We start from the raw sequence: 26586 nt of genomic DNA, 5'->3' as shown, positions 1-26586 counted from the left end.
AATCAGCTTTTTTATGTTTGCTGTGCTGCATGATTTACTGATCACCTTTATTAATTTGATGACAGATTGTTGTAGAATAGAGTTATCTGTTTCACATATGTCCTGCAGATTATTTTTACTTTAACTTTCTTTATTTTTACTTTAACTTTCTTTTACAATAGTGTCTCTGTTTGTTTGTTTTTTCCAGGTCCTGCAGAACAGGCAACAGGAAGAACCTGCTAGATGTGTCTTTGGTTTTTTTGGTCTGTTCTGGGCACCTGTCACACAGGAGGTAGAGCCATCATCCAACAATCCCCCAGTAGCTGGTCTAATCTTAGAGACCTAAGAAAACAGTGCTCTGCACACTTTATAAAACTGAAATGACCTACAACAGTTGTTAAAAGGATCTCAGAAGCAAAGATCTTGGGGCTGTTCGACCTCAAATAAATGAGATGGCAGCATTAAATATTTAAGTGAGTTTTGTCTGATACTTGTGAGCACTGTCATGATCCTGTGTTTAGTTTGTCCGCGTTTATTTCCTGCCCTTGGCTTTTATTTCGTTGTCCCTCCTGTTCCACTTCCTGTTCATAGTCTGTTGGTTTCTTTACTTACCTTTTCACCTGCTCCTCTATCCTTTTAAACCCGGCTTTCCCCCTCAGTCCTCTGCCAGTTTGACTTTGTTCCCTGTTGCTTTGTCACGTGTTGTCATGATCCATGTTCCTTGGTCTCCCCTGTTTGGACTTGTGTTTCCCTGCTCTGCCTGATCCCTGTTTTTGGACTCTGTCTGGTTTTGTTATGTGGTTTGGTTACTTTTTTGTTACTGTGTTTGCCTTAGTTTATCCTCACCTGTTACTTTCTAACTTGCACTCTGATTTGGTTGTTCTTGCTTATTCCCCAGCCTGGTTTTGAGTTCTGTTTATTAGTCCTTGTTAATTTATCTTTGTTTACTTGTATGCTTCAACGTTGGTTACGCTTCTATCTGGTCCCTGGACGTACACTACATATATTTCTGTCTAGTCTGAATCCTGTCTGTTTAGTATGTGTGAACCCCTTTTGTTTAGTTGCTATTTTGTCTGACGTAGTCTTTCCTTGCTCCCCTGGCACAGTCGCAATCTAATTTGTCCTCCCCTTTTGGTATTTAAGTTTACATTTGGATTTATTTTATTTAGTTACTTTGTTAACTTACTCTGTCTGAAAATTCTTGTCCTCCTTGTTGAGTGATTTTTTAAATTAAATTTATTGGAAGCAGTTACAGTAAATAGGCCCACAAAACTTGAGGTTGTAGATTCAGATTGTTACTCTGTAAGTTTGTGTCAGCAACACTTTGCACATAAAAATGTGTTCTATTATCCTGCTACTTCTCCTGTTTCCTTATTTAGCTCTACTTTTCTTCAGTTTCTTTAAGAGCTTTAGGTCACTGCACATTTGTTTAACTCAATAAATCTATGTTGAACTGACTCTATTCTGCATTAGAGAACACCTTTCTGTATTAGGCCTACACTGCATTACCTAACTTTTGTGATGGATAGGATCATTATTTAAAATATAAAGTTTTATAGGGTTCAATCATGCATAGATTTCATATCTATTTGTAGTAATCTATATGATTAATATTGTGAGCAGCAAGTGATAACTTGGAGTTGAATGATTAATGGTGGAAGTTATGGTCATTAGTTAAGTTAACACAAAATTTTATCTATTTCAAATATAAGTAGGTTATTAATAAGAAATAACTGTTCGACATTTGGCTCACTCAGTAGCCAAGTAGCTTTGTGATCCTAAAAAACAAACTATAGTTGGGCCTAAGTCATGGCAGGCAAAATGTCGTATTGTATTGTATGTGTGTGTGTGTGTGTGTGTGTGTGTGTGTGTGTGTGTGTGTGTGTGTGTGTGTGTGTGTGTGTGTGTGTGTGTATAAGAGAGAGATAAAATACAATGGCCATATTTTTTGGAAATACAGATTAATTAGCTGGGCTCTTTTAGATTCACACATCCAATCATTTTTGGTTTTGGTCCCTTAATGGAAAAGGCAAAAATATAGAAAAATCACAGACCCCTAAAAGCTGGTAACATTTTTTCTTATTATTTTAAGAAAGAAAAAAAATTGAGAAACGAAGCAGCTTTATTAATGAATAGTAAATAGTATTTACTTTTTCCGTTCGTAAATATCTCATTTCTTTTGTGTTTCATACCTCATTCTACACATTGTGTTGTGACAAAGCTTAAGAAAAGCTTTTAATTGTGAAAACTCCTGTGAATAGATGCTCCTTCCAAGAGATATCTTTTGGATATCATTAGTAAAAAACAACAACAACAGCAAAAAAAAAAAAAAAACAATGCCAGTGACTCAGAGTGAATTAAGTCAGCGCTCTGATTATTGTTCCCTAAATTTTATGGGTGCAGCAGTTTCCTTTCTGTTTTCATATACTAAAAGTAGTTTTACTTTCTACTGCTGTCCAAAACAAAATTAAAACAGACACTGAGAACACAGCAGGTGCAGTGTGCCAACTTTTTGAAGAAATTCATTAATTGCCACAAAGATTTTATTTTTGCTTCCAAGAACTAGACAATGTAAGTAAACCGCATTGTTACTGAGATGTGTTAAAGCAATTAATTGCAAACTCAAAATTCTTCAGCTTGTGATGCTAGTTGAACAATAAATCTGCTCTCAGTATCATCACCCACTTTTCCAGTCTTGAATAATTTATTGGAAAATCCTACCTTTAATGCAAGTGTGTGTGTGTGTAGAGTAATGTGTTGATGGGTCCTAACTGCTGTAGTAAGTGGCCTCTATCTAAATTGTTCTGATGGTGATGAAGGAGCTACAGAGCCAAATAACCCTAATACATCAATAAGGTGAAAGGCAGACTATGTCCAGCTGCAGGTTTTTTTTCTTTGGTGTCAAACAAAGTCTTTAGTTGGGATGTCAAGAAGTACATTATAGATATAATACAAGAGCATGTCAAATAAATAGAACAATACAGAATTAGGAATGATGATTCCATTTTACCAAATACACGTTCACAAACATCCATCCATCACTATTTTGTTACAGTGATGCACGAATGAACATTGTTAAAGCTACAGTATAAAATATTGAAATATGTTGCAAAGGTATCTTATTGTTGAGCGGTGCTGTGCAGTGCAATAATTTTTGTTGCATTCTAATTTATTGCAGTTTAAAAATGACTAATACCTGAAAGGCTGTGCAGAATGTGGCATAATGTTAAAGCAGGGGGAAAGGGGGCCTGGGCCTTTTCTGTTTGGGAATTAAGGAGGTTGTTTTTTGCCATGATTCTGAAAAGTATCACCACAATAGGTCAGTGCTGCCTTACATTTTTTTTCTATTTGAGTTTTGATTTTCTACAAAGCCACCGGAAAAGTGTAGTTATTGTTTTAATTCCTCCAATTGTAATTGCTTCATAGTGTGCGTTAATTTTTTTTTGTTACTCCTCGTCTTTTCCCATTTCCATCAAATTTAAACAATACATGAAATATGGAGGTAACCTATTCTAAAAGGTAACATGTAACACACCAAATCGACCACAAGATGTCACATATTGTCTTTTTTTTGTAAAAAGCAATGACCATGAATATTAGATCCCTAGTTTTTCTTTAATGCTTTTAACCTTCTCTACTCTAACAGTATTATGATTCATCACAGTAACCAAGCATGTCTGCAATACATCATTCACAAGAAATCTAAAGTAAAATCTTCACTCTTCGTTGCAGTTTTCACTTGACATTTTATTCAACTGTAATGTATTTACACAGCCATTAAATCAATTTAAGATTTGAAATATGAACCTTTTAATCACAGTTGATCTTTTTTGGGCCTTGAAAAGGAGCAGCAACTGTTTTTGTGGTGACCGAGTGCTGAGGGGGGTCCCACAAACTCAATACTCGCCCCTAGTCAGGTCAGGCCTGTCGGAAAATGTAAATAATTGTCTTGACCTGCCACTGTTTACAGTCAGACTCTACAGCTTTCTGCTGCATAGCTGAAACAAAATTTGAGTTTCTGAATGTGAAAGTCAACGAGTGCAGACCCTGCTGTTGGCAAAATATTACACAACTCCTCCCACACAGACTAAGTAAAACACTGATTAGATTTTATTTGTTTAGCAGACATCTGTTTACTACATCCAGCAACCAGCTTCATTTTTAGCAGGCACTGACTCCTGGTTTGGTTAAGATAACAAATGTGGATGAAGATTTTATCAGATGTTACCACTGATCATTAACTCCAAAGTGACAAAGTTGTTGGTTAGGTAAACCGCCTCTGTAGCTGTTGTCATTACTAAGCCAACCACTGTAACTCTGCTGTACAACTACAATAAGACTGAATACTCACATATGTCCAGAAAATCCAGCAGATTGACACTCTACACCTGGACTTTCAGGGATCCCTTCGTATCAAGTTTAGAAGTAATGTTCTCACAGTTAGTTTTCATTTATATGAACTTTTTAAGCTTATACACTTTATATTCTTTAACTGGGACATTCAATAATTGGGTCATGTAGCTTTGAATAGTGTTTCCGATTAAGTACAGCTGTTTCAACATAGCAGACACATGTTTAATGAACATGTGTTGTAGTTAACTACAGTAAGTATTAGATGAGAGTTTTTATATACTGCTAATAACAATAAAAGACTTGAATCTGGGCCCAAAAACTTGATTAGGAGATTCCTATTGAATGGAGACCTACCATAACACATTCTGTGGTATGCATCATTTATTTCTAAAAAATAAACTGGATATGTTTCTTTCCTTATAATTATTGTTTAAAGTATAAAGATAATTATTATTTTGATCAATATGAAAAACCTTACCATGATAACACCATCTCTGCAGAGAACCTCTAAAGCTCTGTTAATGACCAATGGTTTCCTAGTCACCTCCCTGACCAAGGTTTGTCTTGTCTTAGTTTAGTCTTACACGCAGCTCAGGAAAAGTCCTGGTGGTGTCAGACTTCTTCCAACTCACAATTATTGAGGTCACTGTAAACATTCAATGCTTTAGAAATGCTTTTATTTTTCTTATCTGTAATATATTACAAAATGTTATTGTTGAGGTCTATAGAGACCTACTTGGACCTACTTGGTCTTTGTCCAGACATGCAGTGTGAATTTTAGGACCTTCTGTACAATTCTAAACTATTTCCAATCAATTGGATTTGCTTCAGGTGAATTCCAGTCAAGTTCCAGACTCTTCTCCAGAGGCAAAAAACGCTTGCATGTCTTTGGACTGTGGGAGGAAATCCGGTGAGAACATGCAAACTCCACGCAGCCAGTGGAATCAAACCAGGGACCTTTTAGCTGTGATGCAGCAGCACTAATCTCTCCATCACTTTGCTGCCTAGTGATTTTTTTACACTTTAAAACAGCAAGACTTTCTTTTTTTTTTTCAAAAAATGGAGTCTGACATGGTTTACATAGTTTTCTTTTTCTAAGTATTGGGGCAATTTTTTTCCAAAGTGAACCTAAAGGACAAATTTAGTCTGTTGTTATTATACATTTGTCATACTGCTCTCAGCATCTGCATCTCAACTCTCTGCTGTAAGCTTTGCATAAATATATTATAAAAAAAATAACAATACTGTTTAGTATACTTGTCCCGTGAGTCATGTCAAAACCACAAACACATAATAAAAACTTGCAATACATGAAATGATTCAGTTCAGGGGTGACTCAGATGATAATGTTTCACTATTTGTAATGTCACAACAGTCAATGTAGTTCACCACGTAGAACGGCATTAAAACTGTTTTAATGTGAAAGCTGCAAACAGAAAAATGTACATAGGACATCATAAAATGTTTATTATGCTCCACTTTTCCTAGTCCTTAAGTCTGTTTTTAACACTTAATACATTTGCTGCGTGTCATCATACATTTTTTGTAAACCCTCAAATGTTTACAATGTTGGCAGGTTAATGAGGCTATTAGCAAGCTTGTAAAAAGCACTTTCACACCTTCAATAAAAATCTTGTCATCTTTTTCTGATTCTGCCATAACCCCAACCCTAAAAGCACGTCTTAACCCTGAACCAACTATTTGAAGGGGTGAGAACCGTTATACTGTATGTGTCATTTTGCTCAAGTGGTCCTCACTCTACTGGCCACACAACAGTGCGCGCACACACACACACACACACACACACACACACAAACATCAGTGTTAGGACATTCATTGACATAATGCATTCCTTTGCGGTCACCCTAACCCTACCCCTAACCTAAACTCTATTTTACCCCTAAAACCAAGTCTTAACCCTGAATCAGCTGTTTGAAGGGCTGCAAGTACAGTAAGTGAGAACTGTCCTCATGTTGTCAAAATGTCCTTATATAAGTGGTAAAAAATGAACTCAGTTGTACAACATCACTGAGGGGATATGGTTTTGTTGGTCTGTGCTAGAAAAAAACGTTCCCTCAAGGTTCTAAAATGGTTTGCTATTAATAACCTTTTTATAGGTTACATCCTTTTCGCCTTTTAAGGCGAAAAGGATGTAACGTAAAATATACTGACATATAATATGTATGTACTTGTTTCGTTTTTACTTTTGCCGCAGCCTTGCTGTTGTTCTAGTGTTTCTATTTCTTAGGTACTCAATGGTCACCATGGTAATTTTATGACGGGCGGGGATTTGGGCGGGTTCTGCGCTGTGATTGGGCTACTTTGTGTCAATCAAATGGGGAAACACTGACTGGACGATCCCGGAGAGAGACAGTGCGGGAGGAGTTGGGTGTTGCCTCATTCTCCGAGCTGAAGGATTCCCAATTGAGCCACGGACCCGTTACACGTCGTGTTATCCGGCCCTGTCGCTGCTAACGTCTTCTGAAGTCTGCGCCGAAAATACCCGTACAGCTGACCACCATGGGAGTCGAAGGCTGCACCAAATGTATCAAGTACATGCTCTTTTTCTTCAACTTCATCTTCTGGGTAAGCAGCCTTTTTTCCAAATTAATTTATTGTGTTGACGTCGTTTTGCAGCGACGCCTGTCTTCTTTGCGGTTGTTTTGACTGGCAGACCGTTATGAATGAAGGTTTCTAGAAACGATGATTTTTTATTTTTTATTTTTTATCTCGCAGCTTTATTTTTTTAACATTAGTCCCGCTGCATTAGCGCGTCGGTTTCTAGTGGAGAATGTGGCGTAATTGGGGAAAACAAAGTGCTGCAAAAACCAACACACTTAACATTAATTTACGTAACTACAGTTCGCAGGGTGGCTGATCAAAACCACGATCGGAACTGGGGATGCTTCAGGTTGAAATCAGAAGAAAACCAGACGTGGTGCCTTTTAGTTCCATAACGACACATCCAACCAATAGTTTCAATTTGTTGGGACGTAAATCATGTGGTTCAACTGTTCAGAATCACACATTAGGCCACTGACCTGATAATGTGGCAGAACTGTAAGTGAACAGGTCTAACGTTAAAGTCTGGGTGGTAAAGGACACTGAATTAGTTTTGGGGAATGGCTTTGTTTGGATAACGCCCTTCGCCCAAGTGTGTGTGTGTGTGTGTGTGTGTGTGTGTCGTTTTCCTTTCGGTAGCCAAGGCCCTGTGTTGGGTGACGGATTACGGAAACATTTATTGGTATCTAGCTTTTACTTACCAATGTAAGCTGTGTAAGAACAAAGAACTCCCTCTCTGATCTGTTTACTGTTCTAATTTAATTTTTTGTCTCCTCATAAAAAAATCATAGTTGTAAAGTTGATATATGTTTTAATTATTCAACAACTCAAATACACAGCAAACAGGGTGGTCTTTAGACCACGCACATCAACAACCGAGCTGGCTTGTAGACTGGTTCGAAACCGAGTAGAAATGTAGCTCAGTTAAAGCCAAGTGAATAAAAGTGCAACAAACTTTGTTAGTTTGGAGAAAACAAGATATTACAGATGTCAACCACTGCACAGCAGTCTGTAATGATCTGTAATGATCTGTAATGATCTTACATACGAGTTTACAAGTCTACAATGAGTTTTCACAGGGACACTTGTCACTTTGATAATTCTAAGGTAAATGGTAGAATCGCAGTGTTCCACATACCAAAACAGCATCTTAGAGGAGGATTTTGCATTATGTGCCAATTGCAAAAGCTAAACTATTTTTCCAGATGACCCCACCTTGCTTTGTATTGGCATAGCTGTTAGCTCGAAGAACTGGCTCTATTCAGACTTATTAAGTTGGCATTGTTGGGAAGGTGATGATGGTGAAAAGAGCAAATGGGAGTAGATTCTGCACTAGGCAAGGAAACACTAAACGCCAGTGATTTGTAAAGGATTTGGATTTCTAAACATGGAAAAGCAGCATAGATATTTGTTGTAAAATATACACAAGACCTGTACCGACACAATTTTCTAGCCTTGGAAAAGTAAACCTTACCCCATACAAGGGATGTGTTTCCATTGAATCTATTTCCAAGTAGGGAAAATATCTAGATTTGTTGAGCTCCACAGCCAATTAACTTCCTTAATCAAATATTTAATTCACCTTGTCTGTCTGTTTAGTCTTGTTGGCTTAACTGTAATACATATAACAGCAAAAAGGAAATACAATGAGAATGTATTTGAATGTTTCCAGTGATGCTGAAGTCAATGAAACATCTCTAGAAATGTACATTTATGGGAAGGCACAGCTGTCAAATGATTTGACTTTGCTGTACTTCATGGTAAATGGTCTACACTTATATAGCATTTTTCTACCTATTGGCAAATCACTTTACCAATTGATCACTTTCATAGCACTTTACACTGCTTCTTATTCACCCATTCACACTTATAAACCCACACACACTGATGGGGGAGCTGCTATGCAGCTGGCTAAAGCTCACTAGGAGCAACTAAGTTGCGGTTCAGTATCTTCCTCAAGGACACTCGACATGTGACAAGAGGAGCCGGGGAATGAACCAACAACTGGAAAATTGTTGGACAACCGCTCTACTTTCCTGCACCACAGTCGCCCCAAATATATTAACCCCAATAAAATAAATTGTTGTTTACAGCTACTATATTCAAAACACTACTACTTGGGTGTAGAGGCGATCTTACTCGTATCTGTTGGTCCAACAATTATTCACTCCAGAGATCATTGTCCAGGCAAACTTTCTCAACTTAGCCGATAACAGACTAATTTCACAAACACAAAATAGAGGAAACCCTGGTTGGTTTCAGCATCTTGCCCAAAGTCACCTCATTGTATGACCCTGACAGCAGCCCTATGAGGAACTAAAAAACCTTTTTTTTTAAATGTATCTGTCATGTTCATTATGTAAAATTAGTTACTTTAAGAAGAAGTGCCTCCCACCAGTATTACACCATATTGTATGACCCATCATGCTGTAACCTGTAGCGGTGCAACAGTGTCACGTCGATTCAAACTACAGATGCAAAGTTGGCCTTTACTCAGTAAAGGAAGTTTAAACAAAGCTGGGACACAAGGAGTGCAATTTTTATAGTTAAAGATATGATGCCATTTTAGAATGGAAAAATTGAGTTTTAAAAGCTAATGAAAGTGGTCAGGGTGGAAACATTTTTTAGATTCACGCAGAAGGCAAACGATAAGTGGAAGAGCAGCTGTACACATCTGCATGACTACACCATTATGTAGGATTTCAATTAAACCAAAACTAAATCTTTTCAAATGGAAAGGCATCTTGTGGAGTTTCCTTGTAAGCATTAGATTTCGTGATATTTAACATAACACATATTCTTTATGTTTTAGATCTAACAAACACGTTGGATGTCTTCCCTTCCTTGTTCATCTTTGTAAATGTATACAGTCACCGATCGTGATCACACATAAGGCCAAGTCACCCAGCCCTACTACAGAACTCTGTGAACATGAGACTATTATACAGCAGCCTGACAAAAATCAGCTTCTGTCTCTGTAGCATCACTTATTAGTTCAGTTCTTCAATGGAAACCTTGGATTAACAAGTCATGGTAATTGGTCAGTTTTATTGTTTTTGTGTGTGTGTTTTTTATGTAAGTATTTCATATGTCGTTTTGTGGGTGTGGCTGTTCAATATGTGTGGTAAAGCAGTATTTATTTTTGTTACTAACCAATTTATTACTGTACATATTAGGATCAAAACATCCTAAAATTTTAGTCCAGACTAAGTAAGAAATGAGCTGGGTTGGTGATGACTCATTTGCAAACCTAGTCGGTAGGCAGCCAGTCTACCAACTGAGGCATAGCCGGCAGTGGCTCAAACACAATAAACAAAAAACATGTTAGTTTCACAAGGAGTAGAAATGTACTCAATTATAATGATAAAAATATTTTCAAAAAGTGTCTTATGGGGTGTGTGACTCAATCTCAAAATGTTCATCACAAGTTTATTAAACTACAACATCCCTCTTATTTCTCTTTTCTTTTTAACACATCAGCCATTTTAGTTTAGCTCTAAAGAGCTTTGTGAAAGGATGTGTTAGAGCAGACAAGCCAATTCCATCTGAACACACCCTTTGACTGCAATAAGCAGTTGAGTTTGAGTCGTGAAGGCTGGCTCTTCAAAAAGGAGAACCCCTGTTTAATCAATCATACTGGAAACGGTGGGTTTAGAGGCACCAGAAGTTGGGTGGGGGTCTGTGGGGTGGTAAATGAGTTTTGAGCCGACAACCCCCCACTCCCTCTCCTTTAGAATGTCCGGCATTCTACAACCCTCTGTGTGCAAAAATAGACACAGGAGGAGTGAAGAGATAGCTGTGAAGAGAACGCGGGCCTATGTCGCACTAGATAATATTTTAAGCAATAGAGTTTTACCCTGTTTCCTGTGATTCATCATTATTTACTGTGTGACATTTCGTGCCTTAGAACACCCGACAGTTTTCTTAACATTTGAGTATTAGATTTTAGGGGAAGCCTGATTTGCCTACACTGTAAGACGCATGTAGCTACATTAGGTGCCACCAATAGCGCTGTGGTGCACTAATGGTGGCAGCATGGTGTCTGTTGAATTGAGTTAAACATAAACTTCTGTGTGTGGTGTGTGTGGGTCAGTTAGGCGTTTATAAATTAGAAGAAGTGAAGAAGGCATCACTCAGGGTGTCAGGTGCATAAAAAAATTTACTTGGGTTGAAGAGCACATTCTGAGTGGTGGGAATTAGGATGTCCAATGTCCCGTTACCACAACAAAATAATCCTATTCAAATAAGCTACTTAGCAGTTTGTTACACAGGTATGGTCTGTAAATCAGGCTGATTAGTCTCAGTCTTAGTTTTCTGAAGCTACCAAACAATATACTTAATAGGACCATAAAGGTGTAACGGTTGTATAGTCTGACCTTGACCTCTGACCTTGAAAACCTAATGGAATTCAGTTTACCATCATAGAGAATCACTGGTGTTCATGTTAAAAGGTTGTTACCAGTGCATGTTAGATTAATTAGGACATTTATTATCAAAATGCTTCAGTGAGTCTTCTGCGTGTCATTTCCCCCAGACAGCTCAACAGACATGACCAATCGTTGAATGATTGGCCCCCTCTTGCTTACTAATGTAATTCTTGCAACTACTTCCCCCGAATTTTGTCAAGTGTCAATGATTCACTTTTAAGATTAGTTGTTCTTCAACTCCAAGTTGTCAGTCTCATAAAAATCATCAAATGGATTTATATGGAGTAACCCATTTACACCATTTGAATCTGTAGCTGGCGTGTGACCTCTAGTGTGGTGACTGGTGGTTGTATCTGACTGCATGACGTCCTAGATTTCAACTGTGTTTTGTCTCACTCTTCTACATACAGATGCAAATTCTATAACTCACAAAGTCTGCCAGAAATCTATTTCAGTCTCCTCTAACCATCATCCAAGTGACTCATCTCAGTGGCTGATCAGAAGTTTGCCTAAAGTCAGTAAGTGACTCTGTGTGCGTGGGTTGAATTGCACCCTTCCCAGATATGGTGTTGATCTGGTTGCTAGGCAGCAGCTGGCCTCAGCTTTGGAATCACCCTCACTTAAAGGGTGAGGAGTGTGGTGAGCAAGTGGGGGTGGCTCAGATTGTTTTGGTTTAAAGTGTTTCTCAGATACCGCAGTTAGCTGGTTTAATTTAGACACTCTTTGAGTAAATTATCTATTTATAATGTTTGAGCTATCCCCAGTCATGTTTCGAGGGGCCGCCTAACGACCATAGGGTTGGAAGTTTGTGCCCAGTGGGCACCAGTGGGTCGTTTCTCCTTTCTTAGGTGCCCCTTTACTTGTCATTGTTTTCATGCTGAGATATACGCAGATTTGAGTTATATTTAGGATTTCTTTGTCTTGGGCCAAACAGGAAGCACAGATTTTCTTGAGTCACAAGGTTACACATTACTATGTGGGGTTTCCCTTAGGAAAAAACAGGCTGAACAAAGAGACTTTCACACCCTATCTGCTTAATCTGTTACATGTGTTTTTACAAATACACACTCATATATTGCTTCCCTGTAACTGAAGCCTGTTTTACACACCGTATAAACTCTGGACAGTGTCAGAAGACATCTGTCCCAGACTGTCTGGAGTCGCATTTCACAATAATCTAGATAAAAGTTACTTTTCTGCGCTGTGGGAAAGTTTCACAAGTTTTATAAAACCTCCATAAATTAAAAATCCATCCAGAAACAGTAAAACAAATGGCTGAGAGCTGCTGTGGCCATATCTAACTTTTTTTTATTACATCCATATTTAATTTATGTGACATTAGTGGCAAGCTAGCTAGATAGCCACTATGCTAAAAAACCAACTGGATCCATCATCGGACTGACTGTGTTTTAATGCCCTTGCAAGTTACCAACCCAGTTACTGTAAATCACTATATTTGTCAAGTAGGTAAGTAACTTGATTTCTATGTCTGACTTATTTTTTAACTATGGCTTACAGAGTTTTACCTGAGTAGTAGAAGAAAAAGGTGCTTTAAGACTTTTCTATAGATGTACTTATATAGTATGTATTTATTGTATGTGTATATATTGTTCTCTATTTGATGTTTGTCTGTAACAGAGCACACCGAAAGTGCAGATAGATACAATGTTCCTCCTCTTTACTGTTCACACTGTCTGGATTTTAAAACAATCAAAAGAGCAAGGAATAGTTTGGACTTTTAGGGGACCTCTGTTCAGATTTGGTCAGACTTGTCAATCACAGCTTTAGTCAGATTGGTATTTAAGGGAAATCCGGATTTTCTAATCCCCTGCCCACAACACAGAAACCAGGTTTTCCATTTACATGACAGCTTTGAAATAAACTTATGGGAGAAAACCAATTTTAACCTGTTTACTTACATGCATGGAAACACATTGATTAACTTTAAATAGACGTGATCAATATATGTGGTTGATAAAATATCTAAAAAATAAGTTGTTTGTTTACTCTGAAAACAACAAACTATGATGACTTGCAAAAAGGATTTGTAAAAATCTAACATCAGACCTTTAGATGACAGTATATAAAGCTCTAAAACTTTAAGTGTTTCTGGCTTAGGAAGAATTTCACTGACGTTCCCTCCCGTCCTGCTTGTTCTCTCATGTTTATTTCCAATTATTGAATTATGTTTAAACAAATTAAATTGCACAGATACAAGATTCTTCTGGTCTTCTGTGTAACCCTAAGTATGACGCAATGGGGGAGTCCTCTTATTACTCTGTTTTATTAGCTTATACAGTATATGGATATTTTAACTATTTAAAAATAAAGCAGCTTGTTAAAAACAAATGAACATGATACATATTCCTGTTAGAAGCTGGAAGCAGCGGTTATGTTAGAAAAAGCTTTAAGTTTGACCACAGGCAGCGAGGTGACCTTTGACATCCTGTGGGGATCTGCTTCAAAACCTGCTTCAAAACCACTCACTGTGCTCAACATGTGCTATGACAATGTAAAAATGACAGCAAACATGAAAAACATGACCTATTTGATATAGTGCAGTGTACTGAATGAACTCAGATTAAACAAGAGGGGGAAAAAAAGACACAAAAGAATTACATGTGTTGTCTTGTATGTTGCAGCTTGCAGGGTGTGTAATCCTGGGTGTCGCCCTGTGGCTAAGACATGATCCCCAGACAAGCAACTTGCTGGAGCTGGAATTTGATGGAGCCCAAGCCCCCAGCACCTTCTACATAAGTATGTATCTCAACTGATCTATCTTCATTAACTATTTCTAGTTCATTAACTTCATTGCTAATTAGCTGCATGTGTCTGTCTTTTTTCTGACGATCTCTTGCTCAAACCTGTAGACAGACCTTGTGGCAGACCCTGTGTGTTCATTTGCATGCTTAAAGATGCTTAATTTGGTGCTGCATGTCACATTTTTTGATTTTTCAAATAGCATGTATTATGGTCCTTTTGATTTAATTTTCCGTAAACATTAAGTATATTTTACATATACCCAGTTCAGAAGCTTTCCATATAAAATGTGCATTATTCATCATCCAGTTACTCAAATTGGCTGAACTGTGGCCTCAACATTTACCACCAACCTCTTGTTCGAGGGCTGCATTCTTCAGTGCAGTGGTGAGGGATAAGCAGCGACAAGGCTGTCTCATGTCAACGGCTTCTTCAAATGCAGGCAACAAATGCGACAATTTCTTCACGTTAATTTATGTGACGTCACATTCCTACTTAGAACATTTTGCTCTGCTCTCACTCAGCTACAATAAAAAAATTAAAATCTGGTTTCAGATGTTATATATACCCTCAATGTAGCAGCTCTGACAGGGGTGGGTTTAACCTCGCATATTCAATTTCATGTGTGAACATGAAGTCAGAACTGACACAGTTTCAACAATGTTTGCCAAACTCTTCATTACAAACTGTGATCACGTTATTTTGTTGTGTTTCTAATTAAAGATATTGTCTGTTCACGAAGTGTTCTGTTGACTGTTGTCAGTAACAACACCTCCTGAAGAGGCTCCTGGTATGGAAGGAGTTCTTCTGCTACCAGCTAAAGAGGTTTTCCTTGGCATTAATTTCCCTTTGGGATTAGTATAGTCACCATTTGACAGTAGATTCTGGTAAACCTAAAGTTTGGCCAATATTTCTAGCTATCTCATCGATCTTGTTGATAAACAGCAACACAAAAGTACAGTTGGAGGAAAGTTGCTGGAAAGGTGTGGGCAGCTTTGTGGACATCTAGCTATCTATCTAGAGAGTGAGAGGGAGAGAACCAAACATCTATTAATAATAACATTAAATAAAACCTTAGAATTTGGATTTTAACCACATGGGATTTTGTTATTACTAATCTCAAACTGTAGAGTACAGAGGTAGGTCGATAAATGAAGGATCCCAAACATTGTGGACAGCAGTGTACGTCCCACCCACATCAGGACAATTCCTCTAAGTGTTTACATTGCTCAGTTTGTTTGGGAATGCTAACATTACCACTGACATGCTGCGTCTCCACCGAACAAATACTTCACTAGGCTTTGCAGGTCATTTTGCAGACTTATCCTTTTTTCTTAATGTATCTTGTCCTCGATCTGAGAAGCACTTACTCAGCTATATCCTTGGATGATGGACAGAGAAAAGCTTTTTTGATTGAACGAGAGAGAGTATACATTTGCTTGCATATTTACCTGCATGGGGAAACTTTGGGAAAACCTGCAATCTTGGTTTTCAGTTTTGTTCAATGCTTCCCATTTTCATTCTCCTGCACAGACATGCAGTTGTTCAGTTCAAGAATCAATTAGAATTGATTATTGTGGTGATTTGGACGGTAAAAGTGCAACTACAATATGTTGCAGCAGAAAAAAAAACACAGGATATTTGTGTTTGTTTCTTTGTTTGTTAAAATAGGTTTAGCCATCAGTATATTCCTCTACCTAATCAATGAAAGCTACCTTAAAGTTATAATAAAAGTAGAGTACAGCCATTACCACTTTATTCTATTGGTATTAAATTCAGTATAAATAATCTTTCTTTGATGTACTTTTGTGACAGTGATGTATGTTATGATTGATCTACATTAAATATTAATGAGCAGAAAAAGTGGATCTCTTAATCTAAGAGTCCCTATTGATCTAGATAAATGTGCTATTCATTACTAGGTTATTAATTATAAAATGAAATATAAAATATTGCTTTTGTAAGACTTAATAAATAGCTATAAACCTCTTATACCTAAAGAATGGGCATTTATATTCTTTTAGTTACTTGTCAATCTGTCATTCAGCATTAACCTTTACATTAGCCAGTCATTACTCAGTTTTTCCTGTCTGCGTCAAGAAGCTGAGTCACTTGGCTGGGTGATGAAGAAAAGGGACCACAGAAATAAAATGGAAAATATTATTTTAATGTTATGTAGAATCTGTATGTTTGCAAAATGAATAACTGAAAGACACATCAACAATGGTAGCAGATTGTTTCCGTTTGTCATTCCTCTCTTTTATGTCCCGTTAAAGACGTGTAAAGAAGTGTGAAACTCGAGGCTGTGATGGTCAACTTTTCCTCCATTTTGTTCTCAACTGCTTCAAGTAGTGGAGCGGGGCAGTAAACAACTCTGTGTTTTCATTTCTACTGGAATCAAAATGATCTGTTTGGCTCTCGCCAGGCTGCTGCTCACACTGCATTAGAGGATATTTGCAAAAGAGGTGTGTATCTGGGTGCTATTTTGAAAGTGTTCTGCTAACTGGGGGGTGCAAAGCTGGGTCTCATTCACAATGAATAGCAGCTGTCACTGGCCCAGCTTTTTAAATTGGCATGTGTGAAATCAGTTTGTTTACTGGCTGCCTGAGAGAGCTGCACAAATTCTAAAATGAACACACCTCTGTGCTCTCAAGGGAATAAATAAGTCACAGCTTTGGTTTTGCAGTATAAAAGAGAAGAAAATGGTGATGCATCCTAGCCACTGTGATTAACAATCCACTACATAAAGCCTCCCTCTGACCTTCAAGGAGGAAAAAGAGCTAGTTGTTATAGGAAAATATTCTTCACTGAGCCCCTCTTCCCATCCTCCTCCTTGGCTCCACCCCTTTTTTTTCTCTCTATGAAAGTTCTCCTCTCCCTCCCCTTTGCTCACTTTCTTTCCACTGTGGATCACCATTACTTCCCCATCTGGTTGTATTTAGTGTTGCGCTCCTTATTTTTCCGCTAGTCCTTCCCTCCCTCTATATCCGTCTGCCTTTTCCCCCTCCCCTTCTGTTTCTGTCCACTGCTGCCAGGAACTTTTCAATATGGAGCCCTACATCTTCCTTTCTTTTTGTCTTGTTGCTACCAACTCACAGATGCAATTACCCAAAGGCAGTTGCCTCTAGCCTTTCTACTGGATTAAACATACTTTTTTTTTACCCAAACAAACAGGACGAGCTTTAACTAATGAATAAACTGAAAGTGTGGTCATGTGTTCTTAAGTTAATGCACTTGGCATTAAGTTTGAAAAAAAAAAAATCTTTAAATTGATGTCTTAAGTCATGTTGTTTTCAAGTGTTCTCTGTAGAAAAATTTGTTAAAGGGTCATTTTTTTCCCATACTTCATAATCGAGTCTACTTTGGTAAGAAAAGAGAACCTGTCACAAGAGTGGTGGTTGAAAGCAAGGTTATTCTAGTTTACTGAAAATGAAAACAGTTTTAGACTGTGGCACTGGTGTGTTATCTTATTACAAAGCTTGGTAGAATGAACATACAGATTTAAAAATAGATATAATAAAAACTAAGACATAAACTAAATCAAACATAAACTAATCAAATAATAAATAATATAAAATAATTATATAAAAGCAAAACTAGACCTGTTTGAATAAATGACACTAACAAACTCAGTCTCCAAAACTGAAACCAGACAAAAATAATGATGTGAAGCGGATGAAGAGATAAAAACTGAAAAAAACAAAAACAAAACAATTTTGTTTTTGTTTTGGCTGTGGGGTGGCTCTGCTTTTCTCTTAGAAATTTAAAATCTCATGCCAATGCTGCAATGTTGAGTCACGTCAACCTCCCGAATACAGTGGGAGAATTAATGAAAAATATCAGCTGTTGGCAGAGAGGCAGGAGAAGAATTTTAAGTTAGAAAATGTATTACATAGAGGACAGATGGGTGTGGCAAGAGAGGGAGAGGCTGAGATCGCTAAACAGCATCACTGGACGACTGTCAGACTGGAGAGCCACAATAAAAGAGATGGAGGGAGCACTTGGTCAGCCACTAAGATATCAATTTAGAAATTAGCCTTTGTGAGTGTGTGTGTGCTTGTGTGCGTGCACACACACACACACACACCCACTTCTCTATGGGTAGAAAAGAGGTGGGGGATGTGATATGTAAGGCAGAGGACCAGTTAGTGGTCCAGAATTGAATTATTTCTAAGCTGACAAGGAGGAGTAATGATGGTGGTGCTGATCATTTCCCTCAGAGCTGCATTCCCAGCCTTGTACAAGCACATTAAGAGAGTGGGACAACGCCTCAGTGCTCGCTTATACCAAAATGTGCACTTCAATTTTTATGTATTCATCAATATTTGTATGCCAACAAAATCGTTTAGTTTAATAAAATTGATGTGGGGGTTTTGTTGCTTATGCAGCTCCAAAATATTCAATATTAATTTAATTTTTAAGACAGAGAGATTTTTCAAACTAAAATGTGAATGGAAGGTTGGTTTATTTCTGTTTTCTATTGGTTTTAATTTTACAATGTGTTTTTTTTTTTTGGCCATTGTTTTTGTATGTTGGGATATTATTCAAGGATCATCTGTTACTGTAACAAAAATTGGGTGTTTAATAGTATAATTGTAATTTAAACCACGCTTTTTGCACAGTTGCTTATTTTATTTAGAAAATCAACACTTATTATAAGCTAATACTTATATCTCACATATAATGGCCTTCTGTATGCACATAATTGGTAGTGTGTTTGACTACTTACAAATGACTTCTCACAAATGTGTTGAAAGATTTCTTTGCACTTAAATAGAAACTAAACTACTCTACAGACAACACAGTTAATGGTTTACTGCCAAGTTGTATATTTACAGATAATTCTTTCCCAACAGAAACATTTTTCCTCACAGACTTACCAATACATTACTACAGGAAAAAAATTGTATTATAAAAAACTTATTTTTAGGAAATAATTTTTGTGGTTTGGACTGTTTTCAGTCCAACCACACGACTTCAGCAAGATGTAAATGTTTCTTGCATCAAGTCAAACCTTAACCTGCAAGCATGTGACCACACCTTAAACCTGAAACACATGGATGTTATGGGTTTGTGAGACGACTAAAAAAAAAAGCAAGCGCAGAACCTGCTTCATGTCATGAATGAAAAATGATGTATTTGGTTATGAAGCAGGCGCTTGTGTGAGAAAACAACTTCCTGTGTGAACATAACTGTAACATGACTCACTTTCTTCTACTGGCATACACACAAGATTGCACCCCCTGCTGTCCATCCGAAGCTACTGCGTAGATACAGGAATGAAGTACTTAAAAACCACAGTGGTTTTTAAGTGGTTTTAATGGTTTACATTTGTGTAATAGGTATTTACACAAGCTGACTTGTCTCTCACAAGCTGATTTTGAGAGACAGATAAGTACGCTGTCTAATGTGCTCCATATCCCTGCAGTACTTGTATGTGTCTTTCTAATCAGTCAATCTGTCCTGCCCATCAGGTGTGCACATCCTCATTGCTGTCGGAGCTGTGATGATGGTGGTCGGTTTCCTTGGTTGCTATGGTGCCATCCAGGAGTCCCAGTGTCTATTGGGAACTGTAAGTCATAATGACATTTAAAAGGACCCCGTAGAATTATAGTCATAGCACTATGGAAATATATATTTATGAGTCGGTATCAATTTTGTTAAGATTGTGAAAGGACATTTAATAAAAACAATGATGTTAACACATCTGGACTTTAAGTCCTTGATACTTAAAAATTGTCTTTGCAGATAAAAAGTGTGAAATACACTTGACATTATTGTTATATTTTAAGGTTACACACAGTGTGTTTTTGGGGAACTGAAAAAACTTTTGCTTTTTCCAAGGAAACATCACAAGGGATCTTTAACTTATTTTGCCCTATGGAGCAGTTGAGTAAAGAAAAATCTTTTAAGTGGAGCAGTCATGTGACATTTGTGTTCTGTCCTGCAGTTCTTTGCCTGCCTGGTGATCTTGTTCGCCTGTGAAGTTGCAGCTGGAATATGGGGATTCATGCACAAAGACACTGTAAGGAGTCTTCTTATGAATCCTCGATAACCTGGAAATTTTAGGCGAGATTTTAAAATTTAATGCTCTGTACCATGTAGGAGTTTCATTTTCACAACTAATGTTTAAAGTCTGATCAACAGTATGTTTTTTTACATGCAGTTGTAGCAGGTTTGTATAAGGAACATTGTGTGTGCACAATTTGATAATTTGTTATATGAATAGAAGCTGTGGGGGTTTGAGTAATGTCGCTATTTTTTGTGGATAAAATTCTATTATTTACAGGTTATTGAAGAGTATCTGTTGCTGTCAGTGTTTATACACTAATGAGTTGTAGGGCTAAACTTTACTAGGGTTTTTTTTTTGTCTTTTTGATGATGCTAAAGATCATTATCCATCCGGTTTAGTAGTTAAGAGAGAAGTAAATGTGATGTATAGTTGTGAAAGATTGTAAGATTTAATAGTTAAAATCCCCCTTTGTTTCATAACCACTTTTACATTTTTGAAGCCTTTAGTTTGTCTATGAAAGACTGAGTTTAGGTCAAAGACCTTGTCATAAATAGATTAAAGGTTTCACAAATCTAAAAAGTTGGTTTTAGGCATTAACAAAAAGAAAGCTCAGATCCACAAATTTTTTCATCCACACAGCATGAAATCAAGGAAAAAGGAATGTATTTTATAATAACCTTAAAACAAACTGGTACAAATACCAGTTTGAGGCTGAGCCCATTTTAACCTTTGTGTTCCTGTTTTAGGTGTCAAGTGAGATGGTCAAGTACTATGACTCTGTGTATGACAAAGCCGTCGGACAAAGCTTAACTGACAGGGAAAAGACAAAAGCTGCTGCCACCGTGCTCAAAGTTTTCCATGAGACGGTATGAACACACTATATATTTCCTTAATATTGGTGTAAGTGACGTGAAATCAAAAACTTTATTTAATATACAAAAAAACCCTCCCCTCTGCCTTTGAAAGAGGGTTAGAGGGTAAACTCTAAGGTTGTTGTTGCAGTAATCTGTTGTGGAAAATAATAGCACAGAATCATGTGAGAGCGGGGAGCCTTCAATTGAGCGGCCAGTGACCCAGATACATGAGCTGTAATACATGAACACACCACAAGGATGAGCTGTGCCAACTCTGGAGAACAAGTGCATTTTTTTAAATTATTAAACCGTAATAATTTTGTAGCATACAACAACAACAGGGATGCTTTGTTCTTCAGCTGTTAGTTCTGATATTTTTCCCAGGCATTTTAGGTCCTCGGGTTGACTCAAATGTTGTACGAAGCATGTACCATGCAGCTCCCAGGGTGCGTCAACAGGAACACTTGCCTGACTCATGTTCACAGCTAAATTATATTCATGACTTTAGACTTAGAAACAGAATAGATAAAAGGCTTGTAGATAAATGTATACATTGGTTTGTGGTCTGCTTCCACTGCCTGTCTGCAAAGGGTAGTAGGCAGTAAAATAGTATACGTTGACACTCACAGCAAGTAGGCAGCTCTCATGGTGAATGAGAGACATGGCTGCAAGTAGAAGAGATTTCCTGATCATAAACAGCTTGTATGAGAAGCAGACACACAAAGTGAAATGCAGCCACATTTTGCTTAGATTCAGAGCAAACCAACATATCCAACATCTTCAACTGGCCAGCATCTTTTATCCTTTTGTCTGCAATCTATTGCAGACAAAAAGATTTCTTTAAAAAAAAATGTAAATTTTTTTGGATGAATTCCATGTTCTGTCATCTCAAATTGCTATATTTTACTGGTGCCGTTTCAGTATCAGTATAAAAATATATAGGCACCCATGCTATCAAAGTCATACTTTAGTTCAAAGTGTGTCGCTCTTAGAGTTCACTTTGGGATCCCACTTCATACTTTGTTCCCAGCTGCAGCTATGGTTTTCATAGCAACAGAACCGACACATAACAGAGTATTTTGACGTTGTACTTTGCGCCATCAGTCAGGTTGCATGGATGTTGTCTCTGTTGTCTTGTCTGTGTTTTTGTGTTTGTTCTGTCTTTAAAACACATATTTAAATGGGACATTCAGAATAGTGAAACTACCTTTCTCCACTTAGACTCTAAAGACAAATAACACCATGTATCCATGTGAAGAATCTGAAATAAGAACAATTTATAAATATGCCAGGTGTGTGACTGATAAGAAGACTATCAGTAACCATACTATACTGTCTATAAGTATAAAACTTCACATTGAAATTAGCAGGCTTCTCCCTGTAAGAGGAACACATTAGGAACTGGGCTGTTTTTGTGTTTCAGCTGAACTGCTGTGGTAAAGGCCATGGGACTGCTGTTTTCACCTTTATCATGGATACACTCAGCATCACCGACCTCTGCCCCAGCTCTGGAACCACAACTGTAAGTGGCCATCATCCCGCTCAACACTTTTCTATCCACTTTGGTCTAATGGCAACTTGGCCAAACTGTTGTACATGTGTTCATATTGTATCTGAATATGAGCTACAATTTTTAGCTGAAATTAATTTTAACTTCGATACATTAGATCAGTAACATCATTATTCAAAAGGTTGTACAATACCAGGTCATCACAGACTAATGTTTCCCAATTTCTACTACAATACACACTCATTATAAGCTGAGTTCTACTTCTATTTAGTACTACAGTACATTAGTCAGCCTCTGGGATCTTGTGTTGAGTTTCGAAACTTTGGAAAAAAATTTAGTTATGGACATTGTTTCAATGTTAATTGCACTGAGAGATTTACAAAGTTTCATCATATATTACAAGGTGAGTGTGTGTGTGTGTGTGTGGTTTCCTTTGCAGAATTGCCACGAGAGGATCAACATTTTGTTCTCGGATAAGATTTACCTGATTGGCATCGCCGCTTTGGTGGTTGCAGTTATTATGGTAAGAACAGGATTCAGTAAATCACAGATATTCAACCTTTTAGGTAATTTAGTTTTATTTTATTTCATTTAAGGTTTAGGTAAACCTTTTAGGTGATAACCCTTTAGGAAGATATATAAAATCACAGAGAATGTCCACATTACATTATAAAACTGCAGCCTAGATGTTGTGTAAATGTGCCTACAGAGACACGACAACATTGGATTCTCACCTGTCCATACTGGTCATGGTACTTGGTGTCTATGTTTGCAGCCTTTGTGTGTAGTGGCACCAAAGATATTAGAGTTACTTGAAATTGAAATTAAATTAAAATCATCGATTTTTATTTAAATTTTAAATATAACATAATTTATTAATTAAAACTAAATTCAGTCCAAAGAGATTCAGTCCTAAAAACAGAACTAAATAGAAATGACAAATGTAAATTCATTTATATTGTTGTTGTTCTGTTATGGTTGTTTATGGCTCTGGCACTTGGCATGATGCATGCCCCTGTTCACTGTGTGGGCAGTGATCATCAGAGGGGAAAAAACCCCGGAATTTAGTAGAGACGTATAAATGTAACAGATTAGTAAACTCTGTAGGTGTATTGTCTTTGTACTAAGCCCGGCTAATCACACAATCACTTTTGGTTTATCTTCTCAGATCTTCGAGATGATCTTCAGCATGGTGTTGTGCTGTGGCATCCGCAACAGCCCGGTGTACTAAAGCGATGTGTTGCGGTCGTGCTCACCAATGAAGAAAGGAAAAGCTTGCAGTCGCTGTCTCATTCTTTACATTTGTTATTTTTTTCCTAAGCAGGAAACATCACATATATTAGCTTGCTGGACTTAGTCAGCTCTTTGTGAAGACAAGGTAAACCATCCTCCATTGAGCATTTAAATTACACTGTCAAGAACGTTTTGTTAATCAAAGATGCTGTTATGCATATTTGATCAGTGGTATCCTAACCTGATATGTAGATATACTATCACACTGTCACACAGGAATTACACTGTTCAGTCCTGGTGCGCTTATTCTTTAGGGTTTTTATTCGTTGTATACTGCTCTTATATTTTTTTTTGTTTTATGGATGTTTTTCACTGTTTTATGTATAAACTGTATATAAATATATATGTTAACAGTGCTTTATGAATGCTGGAGCATGGATATTGTATCACAGGAGATTCTCATTTATTCTTCCTGCACTCTGCTTGTTTGTCTTCCTCTAGACTGAATCATATGATAAGAGTATATGAGCACTAGTAAAACACTAGTGTTAGCCTTACCCTGTTGCCCACCTGAATTAATCTTGGAAGCTGGAACCAAAATCTAAGTGACCTGCTGTCATGTGCTTTGTTTGTCCATCTGACGCGTTAACAGTTCACACATCCAACAACTGTCGCTGTTTGCTCAGCTCTATAGGAATGAATTGACTTTTGCTTGCTCATAGAAGAAGTGCATGGTGAAACTCCAGCCTGTAGCCTGAGTAACAGTTTGTCATTGTACTGTACTTCAGCTTCAGATCCAACTAACCTTCCTCATTGTCACCATTTATGTAGTAACTGTTCTCATTGCAGGGCCTTTACTTTTAGGCGTTTTGCTCTCCTGCTTATGTTTGTGTGCACGTACGGAAAGGAGATGGACATGGTACCGTGAACACTTGTGTGGCTGAATGAAGCTGTTTTGGAAATTGACAGCATCCAAGCAGATTGTCAAGGTTCCAAAAAAATAAAAAATTTAAGGATATTTTTGGAAAACAAGGCAATTTGCATAGCATTCTAAATCAGATTTCAGCCTAAATATAAAGATAGCGCCCACAAGCCATTAGCATAGCTTAGCATAAAGACTTGAAGGGAAAGGTACATCTGGAGTCGCGTCCCTGTGTTTGCCGCTCAATAGCTTGCAACAAAATAGTCCCAGGCTGTAATTCCCCATCAAACCAATCAACATCTTCATGCTGATGTTTTCGGGACTGTTGCATTAGATGAGACTTCGCACATGCTCATGATTTTGTGTGTCCTCCCTTTATGTCTAATAGCCTGTGGTAGTAATGTATGAACTAGAGGGCAACTCTGTGTTAACCACTGCTGAAGCTCCCACCTGATTTAGTGCAGTGAGTTTTTTTTTATTCCACTAAACAGGCTTAAAAATATTTTTGTCCTGAGATTTGTTCTCACTAACACATCACAGCAATGCATCGCTCTTAAGTTTCATGTATTAGAAATGCTGTATCATCTTGTGTAACCTTCCATATTATCAGCAATTGTCAACCAACAAAAACATTGTCATGTTAACGTCTCATACTTAAACTGAGCAGTAACAATAAAAGTGTCTTCTTATGTATTGTACTAATGATAACGTTTAAGACTGTAGAAAGACAATGTTTGCCTTCTTCTCTGTGTATTGTTGTTGTCTTTGTCTGGTACATCGTCCGACAAGTCTGGACAGAAGGGGTGGAAGTTTTTTTGGCAGTGCAGACTGAGAGGAAGTCAAATGTTCAAAACATCAGGTACTTTCTCACAAGAAATAATAAAAAAAAAAGTATTGGAAAACACACATAAGTCCACCCAGTATACCTGAAGGTACATACTTTGTTTCTCAGAGAGTACTGTCCATAATGCTGACTTTTGAATTTGATAACTGCCTATTAGGACCCACTGCCTCTTAAATCTCAATCCCTCTGTACACTTTGGTTTGCCCAAGTATAAAGGGATTAAATGTATTTTACAAATAAATGTTAAGGTGGTCTTTGCATTTTCTTTATAAATTCCAATTTAAACATTGGGAATCCAGCTAAAAAATAAAGATGACAACACATGGAAACCTATCGAAGCCAGTGATATTTTTATTTTGCCCTCCGGTCAAAAGAATAGATCTTTTTTTTTTTGTTTTTCATCTCAGAGTACAAAGATATAAGAATCTGGGTCAGTCAAGAATGAAGGTTTAGCTAGTTATTTATGAAACAAACACCTTTCAGCTGTACTGTGTTTTAGCAGGTCTGTCACTGGACCAGAGGCAGGGGACACATACGTCTTTCGCAGGGCCACACTTAGAGATAACCATTAACACCTAGGAGCAATTTAGACTCACTATTAACTGCATGTTTTTGAATTGTGGGAGGAAACCTGCCCAAGCCCAGAGAACCCACTCACCAACAAACATGTTTGAACACTTCTGTGCTGGCTTCCAGTTTTTTTTGTTTTGTTTTGTGTTTGGTTTTGCTTTTTGGACAAATAGTGTTACAGGCGGTGCAGCCTTTTGTTATAACCAACCCAATTTTAAAGGGCCACACATAGAGAAGAAATGCTGTAAGAAATATCCAGTATGCAACGGTTGTAAATTTCGTCCTTTTTTTATATTTGACATCTAATTGTGTTATTCCACACAGCTTTCTTGTTGTTTATTTTGTTCATCATTTGTCACTTTTTGATTTATTTCTAAAGTTTTATATATATATATATAAGAAGTTATAAAGTATTATTGGCTGCATGGTATGATGAAAATGTGTCACACAAGTAAAGCTTCATACCATTCTATCATTAAACTGAACAGCAATACTGGATGTTACAAATATTTGTATTGAGTCATTTTACCGACCTAAATTAATGATGGTAATATATTTA

The 26586-nt window shown here is 37.3% G+C and overlaps 1 protein-coding gene across 1 annotated transcript; it reads left to right on the top strand.

Moving 5' to 3' along the window:
- The first annotated feature begins 6709 nt into the window (after positions 1–6709).
- Positions 6710–25790, top strand: cd81a (CD81 molecule a). Its single transcript, XM_067494945.1, has 8 exons — positions 6710–6918; positions 13964–14078; positions 19556–19653; positions 20032–20106; positions 20841–20960; positions 22372–22470; positions 22898–22981; positions 23627–25790. Exons 1-8 carry the CDS (start codon positions 6853–6855, stop codon positions 23687–23689), a joined length of 720 nt encoding a protein of 239 aa, XP_067351046.1. The 5' UTR covers positions 6710–6852; the 3' UTR covers positions 23690–25790.
- The last annotated feature ends 796 nt before the right edge of the window (positions 25791–26586 follow it).

Source organism: Channa argus, chromosome 2 (genome assembly GCF_033026475.1).
Source record: "Channa argus isolate prfri chromosome 2, Channa argus male v1.0, whole genome shotgun sequence".
In the NCBI taxonomy this organism is placed as follows: domain Eukaryota; kingdom Metazoa; phylum Chordata; class Actinopteri; order Anabantiformes; family Channidae; genus Channa; species Channa argus.
Note: the sequence above shows the minus strand (reverse complement) of the source record. Positions and strands in the feature narration are given on the sequence as shown.